Source organism: Astyanax mexicanus, chromosome 25 (genome assembly GCF_023375975.1).
Source record: "Astyanax mexicanus isolate ESR-SI-001 chromosome 25, AstMex3_surface, whole genome shotgun sequence".
NCBI lineage: Eukaryota > Metazoa > Chordata > Actinopteri > Characiformes > Acestrorhamphidae > Astyanax > Astyanax mexicanus.
In genome coordinates, this window is record NC_064432.1 from 2,354,517 (window position 1) to 2,371,633 (window position 17,117).

At 39.9% G+C, this 17,117-nt stretch overlaps 1 protein-coding gene across 1 annotated transcript; it reads right to left on the reverse strand.

The window, feature by feature from the left end:
- Positions 1-3,949: 3,949 nt before the first annotated feature.
- ppp2r2ca (protein phosphatase 2, regulatory subunit B, gamma a) lies at positions 3,950-16,903 on the reverse strand. Its single transcript, XM_007229281.4, has 9 exons — positions 15,959-16,903; positions 13,446-13,543; positions 12,283-12,457; positions 12,040-12,152; positions 11,011-11,188; positions 9,782-9,946; positions 9,139-9,308; positions 7,629-7,720; positions 3,950-6,662 (listed from the first exon to the last, which is right to left on the reverse strand). The coding sequence occupies exons 1-9, from the start codon at positions 16,020-16,022 to the stop codon at positions 6,371-6,373; spliced, it is 1,347 nt and encodes a 448-aa protein (XP_007229343.2). The 5' UTR covers positions 16,023-16,903; the 3' UTR covers positions 3,950-6,370.
- Positions 16,904-17,117: the final 214 nt, after the last annotated feature.

Sequence of the window (17,117 nt, forward strand, 5' to 3'; positions counted from 1 at the left end):
ATATGTGATATACAGCTGACTAACAGCAGGACAATTAAAGGGCAGGACAATTTGCCATGCTTCATTGGGGAAAAATAAGAGAAAAAAAAAGTTTTTAAAACTTTATTCTGATATTCTAAGAAGGCATGTCTAAATCAGGGAATTAAATGATTGATGGACAGCATTGGATTATGGAGTTGGAGTAGCTTTTTTTTGTAATTGAGCTTTCTGAAAACTAGTTCATCCAGTTGATTATGCTATTATTGACCATGTGGTGTTGTATGAGTACAAAATAAACGATAATCTGTATGAAGTTCTTCTCTGCATTAACTTTGACATTTGTGAAAATTGCCAATGTAATGTTAATTAGATGTTATTCACCCAGCTAACATGTGGTTTAGTTAGACGTCCTTGACTTGGTAGTATTTGTACTTGGTTGACAATCTTGTCCAAATAGCATTTCAACAATGATTAGTTCTTCTGGATTGCAGAAGCTTTGTTTCGTATCAGGGGTAAAGTGTAATTTGATGGAAATGGAAATGATTTGGTGATTAAAATACATGAACTGCACTTTTACTGTTGAAACCTTTTGAAACACTTTCTAGACAAACTTGGAATCCGGGGGGAAAATCAGCTTTGCTTTAGGCAATTATGGCTGTGCTGTAAACTCAATGAAGGCAGTCTGAGATGCTTGGTCTGGAAAGAGAATGGGGTGGTTCTACTAATTGTGCAGTTCTACAATTGTCCGCCTCTGGTCTTTACTGCATTTTTGGCTTTACTACTATAGACTGGAAGGAATGGAACCACATTGCGATGGAAAATTAATACATTTACAAACAGCTTTTCTACAAACACACACACACACACACACACACACTGCAGAAATTCAGACTCTCAAACTCGTTCCTCTTTATTATCTGTGTTTTATTAGTTTATAATGAGTTACATTGTTTAATGGTAAACATGCGAGTGCCCTGAAAACAAGCCTCTTACCTTATTGTGTGTTTGTGTGTGTGTGTGTGTGCATGTGTGTGAGAGAGAGAGAGAGAGAGAGAAAGAGAGAGAGAGAGAGAGAGAGCAAGAAAGAGAGAGAGAAGAAAATGTGGGCTGGCAGAAAGCCCGTCACCATGGTAACAGGATGGGCAGACACTGCAGCGTTAGTAAGTTGGAGCGAACATTATTGGAAGAGACGTAATGATAAACAGAAAGAGAAAGAGAGAGGATGATGATAAAAGAGGAGGAGCCTCATCAGTGTGGTGCACTTTGAAAAATGGAGGACAAACATAAGAAAATAAAACACCCACTTGAACGGGTTTGTCACTAGACACTAGAGGGCGCTCCCGAGTCCGAAATGAATGGGTTTATATGGAGCGTTTGTGCATCAGAGTTTTTAAAATGTCTGATAATTTATATACTAAACATTTACTAATTTACATATTTATTTAAAGCTTTTTTAAACTCTCGTTATAAATCTTTTAACCTCTTTTGGAATAATTGGGTCCTCCTGATCCCACATGGCGAGGATCATTTTTACATGTCAAATTAAACTACTGTCCCCATTTGGGGACGTTGTTTTTTGCAAAAAGAACTTTCTGTACAAATGAAAAAGTTTATTTTTAATTGTTATACTTGTTTTTTACTTGTTCATTTATACTAGGAGAAATTAGAAATGCACACCAAGCAAAGGTCCAGGTCTCAGGAGATTAAACATGCTCTGGCTGTAACACCTGCAGAGTTGCCAGGTTTGTGATTTTCCAGCCAAATTGGGCTTGTTTGAAAATCAAGTCGTGAAAGAAATCCACAAATGTAACCAGAAATCACAAGGTAATGAAAAAAAATGTTAAGGAGCAGAAATAAGAATTTAGGAGGGCAAGAACAGAAAAGAGTAAGTAAAAGTATTTTTTTATGTAATTATGTTAATATTAAATGTTCTGGACTGGGATATAAAACTTATAAAATAACTAATGAAACACTTGTTACAATAGTATCAATGACTTTAAGATAAATGGCGATACTGATACTAAATGTCTTGTAAAAAAAAAAGACTAAAATAAGTCATAAACTCATATTTAGTTTAAGCTACTGAAGGGAGGGTTTTAGACTGACTTTGGGCAGGACCTGGCAACCCTGAACACGTGCAACACCAAGATCAGTTGCATCAGTAATACTACTTCTCTTTGCCTTCATTCATTAAGGATTCACTTCTAGAACTCTTTAACATTTTGCATTCTTTTATCTCTGATTTTAACATGTTTTACATTCTTTTCATTAGTAATGCAGATCTCTCTCTTCACTGTGTGTAAGTGTGTTTCATCCAGCAGGGTGTACACTGTTCACATTGAGCCAGAAACAGGGGTAAAGGACTACAAACCAAAGTTCCTGATGGCCAGGTAAAACACACACACACACGGCTCCACCCACACATTTTAACATGGATTATTTTATACTCAGTGTAGAACTGCCCAGTAGTACACGTCACCTACAAACCTATGTTGGCGCATCAACATTCAACAGGGAAGTGAGAAGTGTAGCTCAGGGTTCAAGTTTGCATTTAGTCAATTTAGTGTCATAGTCAGAGTGTAAGGTAGGGTTTAAGTAGTGTACAGTTAGAGTTAGAATACAGGTTGGTTATGGAGTTATTTAGGAATTTATATGATTTAAGATTGAATTACTTTAGGATCAATTTAATTTAGATTCAAGTTAGCACAGAAGTTAGTAAACGCTTAGCAGTAGGGCTGCTACTGACATTAGTTCAGGGCTAGAGTTAGTGTAGAAATAGTGTATAGTTAGTGTATACTTAGAGTAGAGTTAGTTTGGAGTTAGAGTAGTAGTAAATGGTTAGAGTTAGTTCTATATATATATATATATTAGGTGAAGGGTTGCTTCGTGGGTGTTCAGAAATGGGCTTAATGTTTAGAACTGGCCTAGTATTCAGTAATGGCTTAGTGTTTAGTATTGGGCTTAGTTTTCAGTATGGGGCCTAGTGTTTAGTAAGGGGCTTAGTGCTTTGTATTGGGCTAAGTGTTCAGTATGGGGCCTAGTATTTATTAATGGATTAGTGTTTAGTATTGGGCTTAGTTTTCAGTAATGGGCTTAGTGTTTAGTATTGAGATTAGTGTTCAGCAATGGGCTTACTCTTTAGTAATGGGATTAGTATTTAGTATAATGGTTAGTGTTCAGTAATGGGCTTAGTGTTTAGTATTGGGCTTAGTTTTCAGTATGGGGCCTAGTGTTTAGTAAGGGGCTTAGTGCTTTGTATTGGGCTAGGTGTTCAGTATGGGGCCTAGTATTTAGTAATGGATTAGTGTTTAGTATTGGGCTTAGTTTTCAGTAATGGGCTTAGTGTTTAGTATTGAGATTAGTGTTCAGCAATGGGCTTACTCTTTAGTAATGGGATTAGTATTTAGTATAATGGTTAGTGTTCAGTAATGGGCTTAGTGTTTAGTATTGGGCTTAGTTTTCAGTATGGGGCCTAGTGTTTAGTAAGGGGCTTAGTGCTTTGTATTGGGCTAGGTGTTCAGTATGGGGCCTAGTATTTAGTAATGGATTAGTGTTTAGTATTGGGCTTAGTTTTCAGTAATGGGCTTAGTGTTTAGTATTGAGATTAGTGTTCAGCAATGGGCTTACTCTTTAGTAATGGGATTAGTATTTAGTATAATGGTTAGTGTTCAGTAATGGGCTTAGTGTTTAGTATTGGGCTTAGTTTTCAGTATGGGGCCTAGTGTTTAGTAAGGGGCTTAATGCTTTGTATTGGGCTAAGTGTTCAGTATGGGGCCTAGTATTTAGTAATGGATTAGTGTTTAGTATTGGGCTTAGTTTTCAGTAATGGGCTTAGTGTTTAGTATTGAGATTAGTGTTCAGCAATGGGCTTACTCTTTAGTAATGGGATTAGTATTTAGTATAATGGTTAGTGTTCAGTAATGGGCTTAGTGTTTAGTATTGGGCTTAGTTTTCAGTATGGGGCCTAGTGTTTAGTAAGGGGCTTAGTGCTTTGTATTGGGCTAAGTGTTCAGTATGGGGCCTAGTATTTAGTAATGGATTAGTGTTTAGTATTGGGCTTAGTTTTCAGTAATGGGCTTAGTGTTTAGTATTGAGATTAGTGTTCAGCAATGGGCTTACTCTTTAGTAATGGGATTAGTATTTAGTATAATGGTTAGTGTTCAGTAATGGGCTTAGTGTTTAGTACTGGACTCAGTGTTCAGTAATGGGATTAGTATTGAGTATTATGGTAAGTGTTCAGTGTTCAGGAATTCGTGTTTAGTTTTGGTGATTAGTATTTAGCATTGGGGTCAGTATCCAGAGATGGGCTTGATTATTGGTGTTGAGAATTAGGGTTAGTGTTCAGGTTAGGGAAGATATGGGGAACTGGTGGCTCCTCTCAGGGTTACTCCTCTCTCCTGGGTTACTGGGTTTTTGGGCAGCTGGTATTTCTGTACTGTAATTAAACTCACAGTAGAACTGGATCATCCAGTATCTGCTATTGAACAAATGAGGTTCTGGACAGTTCTGTTAGTAATGGTAGACTAACCTGAGCATAAGTGTCAGCACACACACATACACACACACACACACACACACACACACACACTGATGAGGACTGATGAAGGGTTAAATGGAGTGGACTTTTTGGCATCCAACGAAGAGAACATCCCTCACTGGACCCAACCAGGGCTTGTAGAATAACAGAAGCATCATGAGACATGTTTAAGGAAGCACACAATAGGAAGACTGCTTAAGACACTCCCATATCCATGACAAGCAAGGAACCGTATCCAGTCCACAGGAGTGTCCCACTGCTTGTCCCATGCTCAGTTTGAGTGTTGGAGCAGCTACAGGACTGCAGGGCTTTGGTCTAGCACAATCCTGGAACCTGGAGCACTGCTGAACACTGCTGATCCTGGACCTGTAATGGTTAGGGTTACTCTTCATGTGTCATTATTGTTTGCATTGTGTAACTCATATTATTATAACATCTGGGTGTAGGAGAAGATCCTGTGCTGGACGCCGGCCCTCCAGGACTGGAACTGAAGACCCCTGGTTCAAAGCATTCGGCTGAAGTGATCAGTCTCTCAGGGCGTCAGCTGACAGTGCGGTCAGTCACAAAGCAAAATGCAGTCTGCAATATTCGTGGCAGTAAAAGATATAATGGGCCTTGATTACTGGCTGTGTTAAGCTGCGATTAGCCGTGGTTAGCCGTGAGTGTGAATCTGTACAGAGTGTGTATGAGCTGTGTGTTGGGTTTTTAATACTTTGCTGACGTCATAAGAAATCAGAAATGTTCTATTAAAAAGAAAAATAGTCTTTTTTCCTTAAGGTACGCTCATACAACGTGATTTTATTCCAAGTCATTTCAGTCCAATTCCGGAAAACATTGTGTTTCCGCTGAATTAGCATAATAATAATAATAATAATAATAATAATAATAATAATGAATATATTCTTAAACATTCAACATTATATTACTTTGACTTTGTTTAAAATGTAAAATCTATGACTATTTCTTTTTTTATTCTCTATATTTCACTACTGTATAAACAGCTTCAGTTAATCAGATCCTGGAGATCACGGAGAATCTGAATGAATGAATCTGAAAGAGTCTGATGAACATAATCTGAATCAATGAATCACAATGACTGAATCTGAATGATTTAATCTGAGTCAATGAATCAAAATGACTGAATCGAAATTTGAATGACTGAATTTGAATGTCTCATTCTGAAAGACTGAATCTGATGGACATCATTTGAATCAGTTAACTAAAATGACTGAGTTAATCTGAGTTAATGAATCACAATGACTGAATTCGAAGGACTGAATTTAAATGTTTGAATCTGAATAAATTAATCTGAAAGCCTGAAATTAAATAAATTAATCTGAATTAATCTGACTGAATCTGAATAAATGAATCTGAATTAATGAATCTGAATTAATGAATCTGAATTAATGAATCTGAAAGCCTGAAATGAAATAAATTAATCTGAACAACTGAACCTAAATGATTATATTTAAATTATTGAATCTGAATTAATGAACCTGAATTAATGAATCTGCAAAACTGCAATTAAATACATTTAACTGAACGACTAAACCTGAATGACAGAATCTGAATTAATGAATCTGAGTTAACAAATCTGAAAGACTAAAATGAAATAAATGAATATGAACGACTGAACCTGAATGACAGTATCTGAATTATTTGAATCTCAATGAATGAATCTGAATTAATGAAAGATCTGATATTTAAATTCTCCTTTAAATATTTAAAGAGTAGCCAGAATTTTTTTTAAACTTGAGGAATGGACTGAGGTTCATCCTTATGAGAGTGACAGTGACTGTGTGTGTTGTGTGTGTGTGTGTGTTCTGTGTGTGAGTGTGTGTACAGAAGTTCTTGTCACTGGTTTTCCGGACTGACTCTGTCCTGGAAGATGTAGAGGTTGTTTGTGGCTGCGATGGCGATGATGTTCTCGGCGGGATGCCAGGCCATGTGTAAAATCTTCTTGGTGAAGTCCAGGCTGTCCACGCCTACGTCTCCGCGTCGGCGGCGCCCCCCGGTGTAAACCCGGCGGGTCCGCAGCACCGCCCTGGGCTTACTGCTCTCCCTCCAGGCCTCCAAGGTCACCCCCCGACCTGTCTCCCGGTCAAACATCCGGAAAAAACTGTTATACGCTCCTGTCATGATCACACTGGGGGGGGAAGAGGGGAGAGAGACAGTGAGGGAACGGAGAACGGACTGCAGGAACACAGGAACACCACACGCTACAGTATTATTACACTAATACACATTTAAAGAGCACTTTATTAGGAACACTAAGCTGAGGGCGTTTGATCCACCAGAGTGATCGATTGTACAATGTTCAATTTCAGCATTTTTAATGTATAGTATAGTATATATAAATATTCGCATATAGACATTTTCTGCTTTTCATTATTTTAATTGTATATACAGTACAAACTTGAGGAATAGTGTTTTTTTAGTGTGCAAGGAGCTGTTCTGGTATAAGAAACCCAGGCCAAAATGAGACGAGCGTTTATCACCATGCTGTCCAAGCTGACCTTATTATTAAGCTTATTATTATTATTATAAGCTAATAAGCTTATTATTAAGCGTATTAGCTTATTACCCTCACTCCAGTTCAACCATATTGTGGGTTTTATTAGGATATTATGATAGTAAGGGGAAGTAATGCGTTTGCAAGTGGAAGAGTCATGTTACAAAATGCACCAATCACGCAACCCCACACGCTGCACCAGGAGAGGAGAGCTAACTTAACTGCAGTGGACCAAACTAGAGTAAAATGAAATGAGTCTCTGGATGCTCAAACATCCTCATCAAATCCAACAAACATCCTTAGACCCGAAGGTTACTAACGCCGGCCTTTATACCACAGCAACTCATGCAAATACAATTGTGATGTCCAAACAGGCAAATCATATCATCTGATCCCTAGCAAATAACAGCTAGAAAATAAAAAAACACTACAATTACATCAGTAACAGCTCCTTTCTGTGTGGCTGATTAAATAAATGCACAAATAAGTAAAGTAGGTGTAAAGGTGTTCCTCATAAAGTGCTCATTCATGCCTGAAATGATCAACTAATCATGTGGTGGGGGGGCTGGGTGTATCTGAGGTGTACTCTGAGGGGTTTACCTGTCAGTGCTGTTCCATACACACTCGAACTTATCAAAGATGCAGTCGTTCTCGTACAGCGAGCAGAGCTTACTGCGCAGGTACTCATGCACCTGAAACACACGAGAGCAGGGATTAAAGATTACATAATAAGGGCTACAGGAATAGAGTTTACAGTAGATTACATGAGAGATTATAGTACAACTACAGATTTCACCAAAATTATAGATTACATCAGGATTAGAGATTCCTGCAGGTTTAAAATATATATATGCATTAAATATTACTAAAGGATTAGAGATCCCTGCATGATTAGAGATTACAGAAGGATAAAAGATTGTAGTAGAATTAGAGATTCACAGAAAATTCAAGATTCTTGCAGATTTACAGATTACATATTAGAGATTACAGCAAAATTAGATATTATAGCCACATTAGAGATTAGAGAACAATTACAGATTCCTGCAGGATTAAAGACTCAACCAGGATTAGAAATTACAGCAGGATTAGAGATTACAGCAGAATTAAAGATTACAGAAGAATTGGAGATTCCTGCAGGATTAGAGACTCAACCAGGATTAGAAATTACAGCAGGATTAGAGATTACAGCAGAATTAAAGATTACAGAAGAATTGGAGATTCCTGCAGGATTAGAGACTCAACCAGGATTAGAAATTACAGCAGGATTAGAGATTATAGCAAAATTAGAGATTACAGAAGAATTAGAGATTCCTGCAGGATTAGAGACTCAAGATGGATTAGAAATTAAGGCCCATTAGACATTACAGTATATGTCAGGATTAAAAAAGGTTACAGAAACCTAGATATTACAGGAGGCTATATGTTACAATGTGGTTAATAATACAGTAAATTTAGAGATTAAAGCAGTTTTACAGCAGAATTAGAAATTATAGCCACATTAGTGATTACAGAACTTTTAGAGATTCCTGCAGGATTAGAGACTCAAGCAGGATTAGAAATTAAACCAGGATTAGAGGTTACAGCAGAATTAGAAATTATAACAGAATTAGAGATTACATCAGATTTAGAGATTATAGCCACATTAGAGATTGTAGAAGAATTAGAGATTCCTGCAGGATTTGAGACTCAAGCAGGATTAGAAATTAAACCAGGATTAGAGATTACAGCAGAATTAGAATTTACAATATGATTAGAGATTAGAGAAATATTAGAGGTTACAGCAACATTAGAGATTGCACTGGGATTAGACTTTACAGCAGGATTATATATTGATAATATTAGGTAAATCTTAATCAGTTAAAGATTACAACAGATTAGACATTACTGTTCAAGAGGTTGGACATTACACATTGTAGAGAATACAGATTGAATACAGATTACACTAGGGTAATAGAGATTGCAAAGCGGTTGGAGATTAGAGATTCTCTATAAGAGATTACAATGGGTTTAGAGACTTCTGCTTATTTAAAAAAAAAACATTCTAATGGATGTGTACATTTCAAATCCTTCTACTCCAGTATTTTATTAAGGAAAATAAATACTTTCTCACCTGGTAGGTCTCCACAGGGCCTTTCTCCATGTTGAGGTCCCACACCTTCACAGTGAGGTAATCCCGTGTGAGCAGGTAGCGCCCGCTATGACTGAACTTCACGTCCGAAACTGAGGATATGATCTCAGAGAAAAAGGAGCGATTGCCAGGGTCCTCTGGTTCCTCAAAGACTGCAAGAGATCAAACAGAGTTACCAATCAGTAATGCATTATTATTATTTTTTATGCAATTAATTACACTACCAAGTTTAACCCCAGATTCCGCTGTAATCTGGAGCGGTTCGCTTGTGGTGTGAACGTGATCTGGTCTCGATCCAAACCAGCTATCAAATATACTTCTTTTAATTGAGCTAAACTGCTGATAAGGCACAGTTTAATCTGATATATTAGCCAGATAATATACTGCTATAGCCAAGATGGGTGCAACAGGACTGCAAGGTGACTGGTTAAATGAACAATGGCCAACCGGCTCATGGCAAGGCCAGGTGAATTATGCGAGTGGCCTAATAGTGTAATGATTGTGAACGGGAGTTTCTGGCTAGAATTGTCTGTGTGAACAGCAACTAGTGACAAAAAGCGCTGGCAGAAATCATGTCCACATTCGATGTGTGTGTTTGTGTGTGTTTGTGTGTGTGTGTGCTCACTCTTAGCATGTTTGTCACACAGTGCAGACGCCCTCATGTCACACAGCCTCAGGGTTCCTTTGCTGCTGCTGTAGACGAACAGGTGACAGTGGTGAGGGTGGAACTCTGCGGCCGTGATGACCTCCGTCAGGTCCTCCATGTTCGCCGGCTTGATGTCCACGATGTCTGAGGAGGGCGTTAAGGCAACCAGGCTGCTAGCGGTTAGCACACTAATGCCCCCAACACACACAAACATACGTACGCAGTGCTTTTAAAATGAGACAGTTTCCTTTTTGAATTATTTAAGTGTTTCCATCTTTCTTTTTAGGTCAGAGTGTGCTGAACAAAAACACAGAATTTCCCAGCATAACTGCTTCATAACTGGTCAATTTGTTTACACTGATTAAACTGAAACTCTCAACCATTTATTTAAGTATGGTATTTTAAAGTATTCAGTGTTGCATACGGCTAAAGATATACTTGCTTTCTGGTTGTGCTTTAGCGTAGACAAGCTGCTGCCTCATTAACCTCCTGAGACCCAGACTTTTTGACTTTTAATTTCTCTTAAATTTGCAATTAATAGGATCTAACAAGTATACTAAACTTTTTTTGTACAGGAAGCCTTTTCTTTTCTTTCTTTTTGGTAAAAAAACAACGCCCACATGGAGAGACAGTAGTTTATTTTATCGTTTAAAAATATTCTTGCCATTTGGGATCAGAAGGACCCATTAACAGTCCAAAAAACGAAATTTTAGTTTCCTACAGTAAGTAAATAAACTATTTTCAAACAGAAAATTGGATGAGATTATTATCTGACCCACGTTTCTGTCAGGCCTGGCTGTAAAAACTTTTGTCTGGGATTCCTGCCCTCTTGTATTCAATTAATTGAGTGTAATGTTGTCATTGGACAATAGAGGGAATGGGCAGTCTCTTTATATGAGGTCAAAGGGTCAAGGTTTAAAAAAAATGTGCCAAAAAAAAAGTATCATGGTACAGTAAAGCTTAAATGTAATGCCCCCCTATGAGGACGCAGGGTCTCAAAAGGTTAATTTAGTCCTTCACTTGATTTTGTAGGTGCTATGTGTGTTACTGGAGGCTCCCACTAGAGGCCTCCACTTCTCACAGCAGCAAGGACACATCATACAGATGCAGGTAGCTGTTCTTTAAAACTTTTCATTATGTCAATGCTGCTGTATTTACAATATTTACAACATTTATAGCTGACCAATGAAAGGTCAATATCAGGATGCTGAAGCTGCGGTCAGTAATGTCCAGGTGCCACATGTTGATCCTCAGGTCGTCAGCAGACAGGTACGTTTCCCCGTCGCTGTTGACGGAGATGGAGTTGATGTGGTAGGTGTGGCCATTTGCAAACACACGCCGTGGCCGGACCTCCACCATCAGATCAGTGGGCTTCAGCACCGGGACCTACACCACAAACACAATCCTGCACTTATTTCCATTGTTACACTACATTAATTTCCTTTAATTCACTGCACTATAGATGGGCTGTTACAATAAACTCATTTCCATTGTTACACTACACTCAATGCTATGGTTACACAACACTCATTTTCATAGTAATGTAACAAACTTTCCACTGTAACACTATAGTCATTTCCAATGGTGATCTATACTCATTTTAGTTGTTACACCGCACCTTATTACCATTGTTACACAACAAACATTTTCACAGTAACAGTACACTTATTTCCATTGTTACACTACACTAGTTCCTTTGGTTCACTGCACTAGGTGGGCTGTTACAATAAACTTATTTCCACTGTTACACTACACTCATTTTAATTATTACACTACACTCAGTTCATATGTTACACTATACTTATTTGCATTGTTAAACAATACTCTTTTCCACTGTGATACTACACTTATTTCCATAGTCACAATATACTAATTTTCAAAGGTGCACTGGTAACTCATTTACATTGTTACCCAACAATAATTTCCCATGTTACACAACACTCGTTTTAATTATTACAAGACACTAATTACCAGTGGTGCTCCTATACTCCTATACTATTTCCATTGTTACATTACACTCATTTACGTTGTAACGCAACACTAATATTAATAGTAACGATACTCTCATTTCCATTGTTACACTAGATTCATTCACATTTTTAACTACACTACACTTGCTCCTTGTGTTACACTACACTAAATTCCATGATTTCACTGCTGCAGTAGATAAATTAAGTGTTGATGTTTGGTGTTGTATATTTGGTCACCATTCAGACCAGTAGGAGAAGGTGGTGCACCTGTAGTGAGGTAACAGTGGAAATGTCCTTCAGCCGTCCCTCTTCATCCTTCAGGTTGTACCCCTCTGGCCGCCTGTCCCTCTCGCTCACCTTCCACAGCTTTATGGTCTTATCTGTATGTAAAGTGTGGAGCTGTTAGATCCGAGAACTGATTAAAAAAACAATAATTAATAGTTAAATAATTAAGAGTGCTAAGGAGCAGTTGGGAAATGACCCTGCTGGCTAATCCAGGTTTCTGCTCACCATTGGTGGACAGGAGGAAGTGGGCAGCATTCTGTTGGGGCAGCCATCGGATCTTATTGATTTTCTCCTCGATCTCCAGACTCTTCAAGTAATCAAAGTCCGGCTCGTGACTCTGGAAGGTGCTGTAGACATTATACTCCCCTGCTTCCCCAAGCTCCTCCGCTTCTGCCTTGGCCTGTCAAAAACATACAAAAACAATGGGTATGATGATGCAATGCTACCAGGGAGAGCAGCCAGGATCCGCAGGATTGAAGCAGGCTAGTCACAGGCTAGTCATGATGTTAACAACCAGCCTCTACAGGGTTATAACCAAAATGTTAACAGACACAGCAGCATGACTCAGCCTCGACAGGGTTGGTGTGGTTTAGCTACAGTGCTTACTGCAATGCTAACAGACACAGCATCTAGATTTGGCAGGGTTGGGGCAATTTAGTAAGCTGTTGGCCTCAGCAAAGTTTGAGCCACAATGCTAACGGACACAGCATCTGGACTCGGCAACACTGGAGTGAATTATAACTGCAATGCTAACAGCCAGCCTCAGCAAAGTTAGAGCCGCAATGCTAACAGGCACAGCATCTAGGCTCAACATGATTAAAGTAAATGAAAATCAGGAAATCAGGAAAAGGATCTTTATATGTGTCCTCCAAACATCTGACAGGCATCATTTTTGGGGTCCTGTGGGAGCTAAGCAGCTTAAATGCAGAGGATTTGCCATCAGGGTTAATACTAATGAGAGGACTTTAAAGACAGATGTGGGGTTTTACATTCTGGGCTTAAGACTGATTCTCCCCAGATTTTCCCCAGACAGCACATCAATGTAGATTTTTAATCTATTATAAATAGATACTAACTAATAAATAGATACTAACTAATAAATAGATACTAACAAATAACATCCAGAACATCCAGTGTCTTTATTTTACTTAGACTTTATGGCAAAATATACATACTTGGTTAATACATGAATTTGCATCTCAAAGAAACACATATTTGAGAAATCTAGGATCTCCATTAGATTCTTTCTAATTTTTAGGTGAATAAAGACTGGCAACATCAGTGATTTTACACTGTTTATATCAATATCAGAATCAGAACTGTATCACATTGACCAAAATTAAGAAATATATTGTGAAACACATTTTGGCCTTAACATCCAGCCCTACCTCTGCCTCTCTCTGGAAGATGACCACTCGCCCTCCCTTATCCCCTGTGGCCAGCAGGTCCCCCGTCTGGTTGAATTCCACAGTGGAAATGACATCAGCTGGAGAAGGAGAAAATACAATAAACAATACAATAAAATCTGACACTGAATCTTTATACTATGTTTTTTTAAAATGCAATGATAATAAATGTTTAAATGTTACAAATGTTTAATTCTGGGAAGTTGTTTTGGGCTACCATTGGGGTTGGAAATAACAATGTCTGAATGTGTTCCTGTTTAGGCAGAACTGTGTAACCACAGCTATGTTTCAATGGAACTGTGTTGGTCTACAGAGAGCTTAAGAACTGTATTGGCCAGTCAGGTTAAGACAGAACTGTGTCAGGCTACAGTTAAGCTAAGACAGAGCTCTGTTGGGCTACATTCAAGTTAAGACTAAACTGTGTTGGGCTACAGTCAGGTTAAGAACAACTGTGTTTGGCCACAAGTCAGGTTAAAGCAGAACTGTGTTGTTCTAGAGTCAGGTTAAGACAAAACTGTGTTGGGCTACAGTCAGATTAAGACAGAACTGTGTTGGGCTACAGTCAGATTAAGACAGAACTGTGTTGGTCTACAGTCAGGTTAAGACAAAACTGTGTCAGGCTACAGTCAGGTTAAGAACAACTGTGTTGGGCTACAGTCAGGTTAAGAACAACTGTGTTGGGCAACATTCAAGTTAAGACAGAACTGTGTTGGGCAACATCCAGGTTAAGACTAAACTGTGTTGGGCTACAGTCAGGTTAAAACAAAACTGTGTTGGGCTACAGTTAAGCTAAGGCAGAGCTCTGTTGGGCTACATTCAGGTTAAGACTAAACTGTGTTGAGCTACAGTCAGATTAAGACACAACTGTGTTTGGCCACAGTCAAGTTAAGACAGAGCTCTGTTGGGCTACAGTCAGATTAAGACAGAACTGTGTTGGCCTACAGTCAGATTAAGACAGAACTGTGTTGGGCTACAGTCAGATTAAGACAGAACTGTGTTGGGCTACAGTCAGGTTAAGACAGAATTGTGTCAGGCTACATTTGGGATCAGACAAACCATGTCAGGCTTTAATGAGGTTCAGATAAAATTGTTGGGGCTACAGTCAGGTTTCAATGGCACTGCGTTAGTCTACAGGTGGCTTTAGACAGAACTGCATTAGGGTACAGTCAGGTTCAGATGGAACCATGTCAGGCTACAAGAGTTTAGATAGGACCATGATGGCCTTTGGTTAGATTCAGAGAGACAATCGAGTTCAAACAAATCTGTGTTGGGCTACAGCTGGGATCAGACATAAATGTATCGCTACACTCGGATTCAAACAGAATTTAAACTTGGTCTAGCTACAATCAGCTAAAAACAGAACTGTGTTGGTCTACAGTTGAGTTCATTCACATCTGTGTTGGGCCACAATAAGGATAGGACATAACTCTGTTGGGCTACAGTCAGGTTAAGACAGAACTGTGTTGGGCTACAGTCAGGTTTAGTCAGAATTGGGTTAGGCTACAGTGAGGTTAAAAGAGAACTATGTCAGGCTACAGTTGGATACAGACAGAACCAGGTCAATATATAACTGACTTTAGATGGGACCATGATGGCCATCCCTTGGGTACAAAGAAAACCATATCAGGTTACAGTTGAGTTCAGATTGAACTGTTTGGGATACAAGCAGGTTCAAACAGAACCAGTTTGTTTCAGTCCAAGGTTTGCCAGGTACAGGCAAAACAAAACCAGGCCTGCCTCTAGTTAGGATTGGAAAGAACCTTGTTGCCTGGTGTTGCATTCAGACAGTACCATGTCAGGATAAAGGACAGGGGCTACAGTTAAGGCCTGTAAGAACCATGTAGCCTATAGTTGGATTTTAGTTGGGGACAGAACTGTGGTGGCAAATGGTACTGTTTTTAACATAATCATTAGGCTAGGGTTCATTTGAGTTCATGCAGAACTGTGCTGGACTAAAGTCAAGTTCAGAAAGTTCTATGCTGGCTTAGTGGGCCTCTGGTAGAACAGTGTGAGGCTACAGTCAGGTTCAGACAGACCCATGCCAGTTTACACTTGGGTTTAGACAGAACTGTGTCAGACGACACTCGTATGCTTAGACAAAACAGTGGCAGGTACGACAGATACAGGATACGGTCAAGTTCAAACATGAACTGTGTTGGATAACAGTCAGGTTCAGGAGGATCTGTACTAGGTTACTAGGTTAGTCAGGTTTAGACACAGTCACAGCTGTGTCAGCTACAGTCAGGTTGAGACAGCACTGTATTGGCTTCGCTCAGACTTAAACAGAAATGTGTCTTAAGCGACAGTCTGGTTTGGACTGAACGTCTCAGGATACTATCGGTTTCTGACATAACTGTGTTGGGCTACAACTGGGTTCAGACTGTGTTCAGACCAAACCAAGACAGGTACAATGGTGTTCAGACTGTTTCAGGCTATGATCGATTTCAGATCAATCTGTGTCAGGCGACAGTCAGGTTCAGGCAGAGTGTACGTACCCTCGGTGACGTAGTCTCGGAGGAAACTGTGGTTGAGTTTTGGACTCTCTCCGTCCTCACCCATGGGCAGCGGCAGGGTGTGTGTGTTTGTGCGTGTGCGTGCCCGTCCGGTCCGTCGCGTCCCGCTGTCCTGAGGCTCCGCCCATGCTTTTGCGGCCTAGCAGAGCGGCCTGCTGCAAGGCATGCTGGGATACGTGAGGCCTTCGTCCGTACGAAGAGGAGCAGTGTCCCAAAGAAGAATTAGCACTGTCTTATGACAGTGTGTGTGTGGGTGTGTATGTGTGTGTAGACTGTCCAACTGTCTGATGCTCTCACACCACCAAAGATACACACCTTTCCCCAACAAACACATGCACACACCTACCTAAACTCTGATGCTCTGGTGCTGATGGATGCCGAATACTACACCGCCTGGCAACAAGACAACGGTAGACTGTGTGTGTGTGTGTGAGTGTGTGTGTGAGCGTGCAATATTAATCCTGGTCTCAGCTCTCTGGTCACTCCTCATGCGGCGGCGACAGGGTGGTGTGCTGAAGCGGTGGAGAAGAAGTCCTTCAAGGAGAAGAACGAAGGATGAAAAAGAGAAGGTCGTTCTTCCTCCACGCGATAAACGACAGGATAGGCCTGGCCTGGTCCAAACAGCTTCAGTGTGTATGTGCGAGAATGTGTGTGTGTGTGCATGTGTGTGTGTGTGGGTCCTCTTCCTTTTGCTGCAGTGACAGGCAGTGTGAGTGTGTGTGTGTGTGTGTGTGTGTGTGTGGGAAAGAGAGCTGGAAAAAAACAGGGGAGAGAAAGAGAGTGAGAGTGAGAGAGAGAGAGGATACTGCTGAGCATCTGTACAGCATCACCATGCAACTGCATCCTCCTCCCTTCCAGCCAATGACAGCTCAGCTCTTCACCAAGCTCCTCCCACTGCAGGTGACAAGAGGAATGAGCAGAGCGGAGGGTGGGGGATGGGTGGAAGGAAAAACGTGCTGATCACAGAATGCAGAAAGACGAGGATGGAGGAGGATGAAGGAGGGAAGACTGACTGGGAGAGTGGTAGAGCGATACAGTGAGAGAGAGAGATGGAGGAGAGACATAGAGAAAGAACTGTAGAAGAGGAGAACAGAGCTCAGAGGAACGGGAACCCTCAGAAACACTTTATTGGTCATTTAGC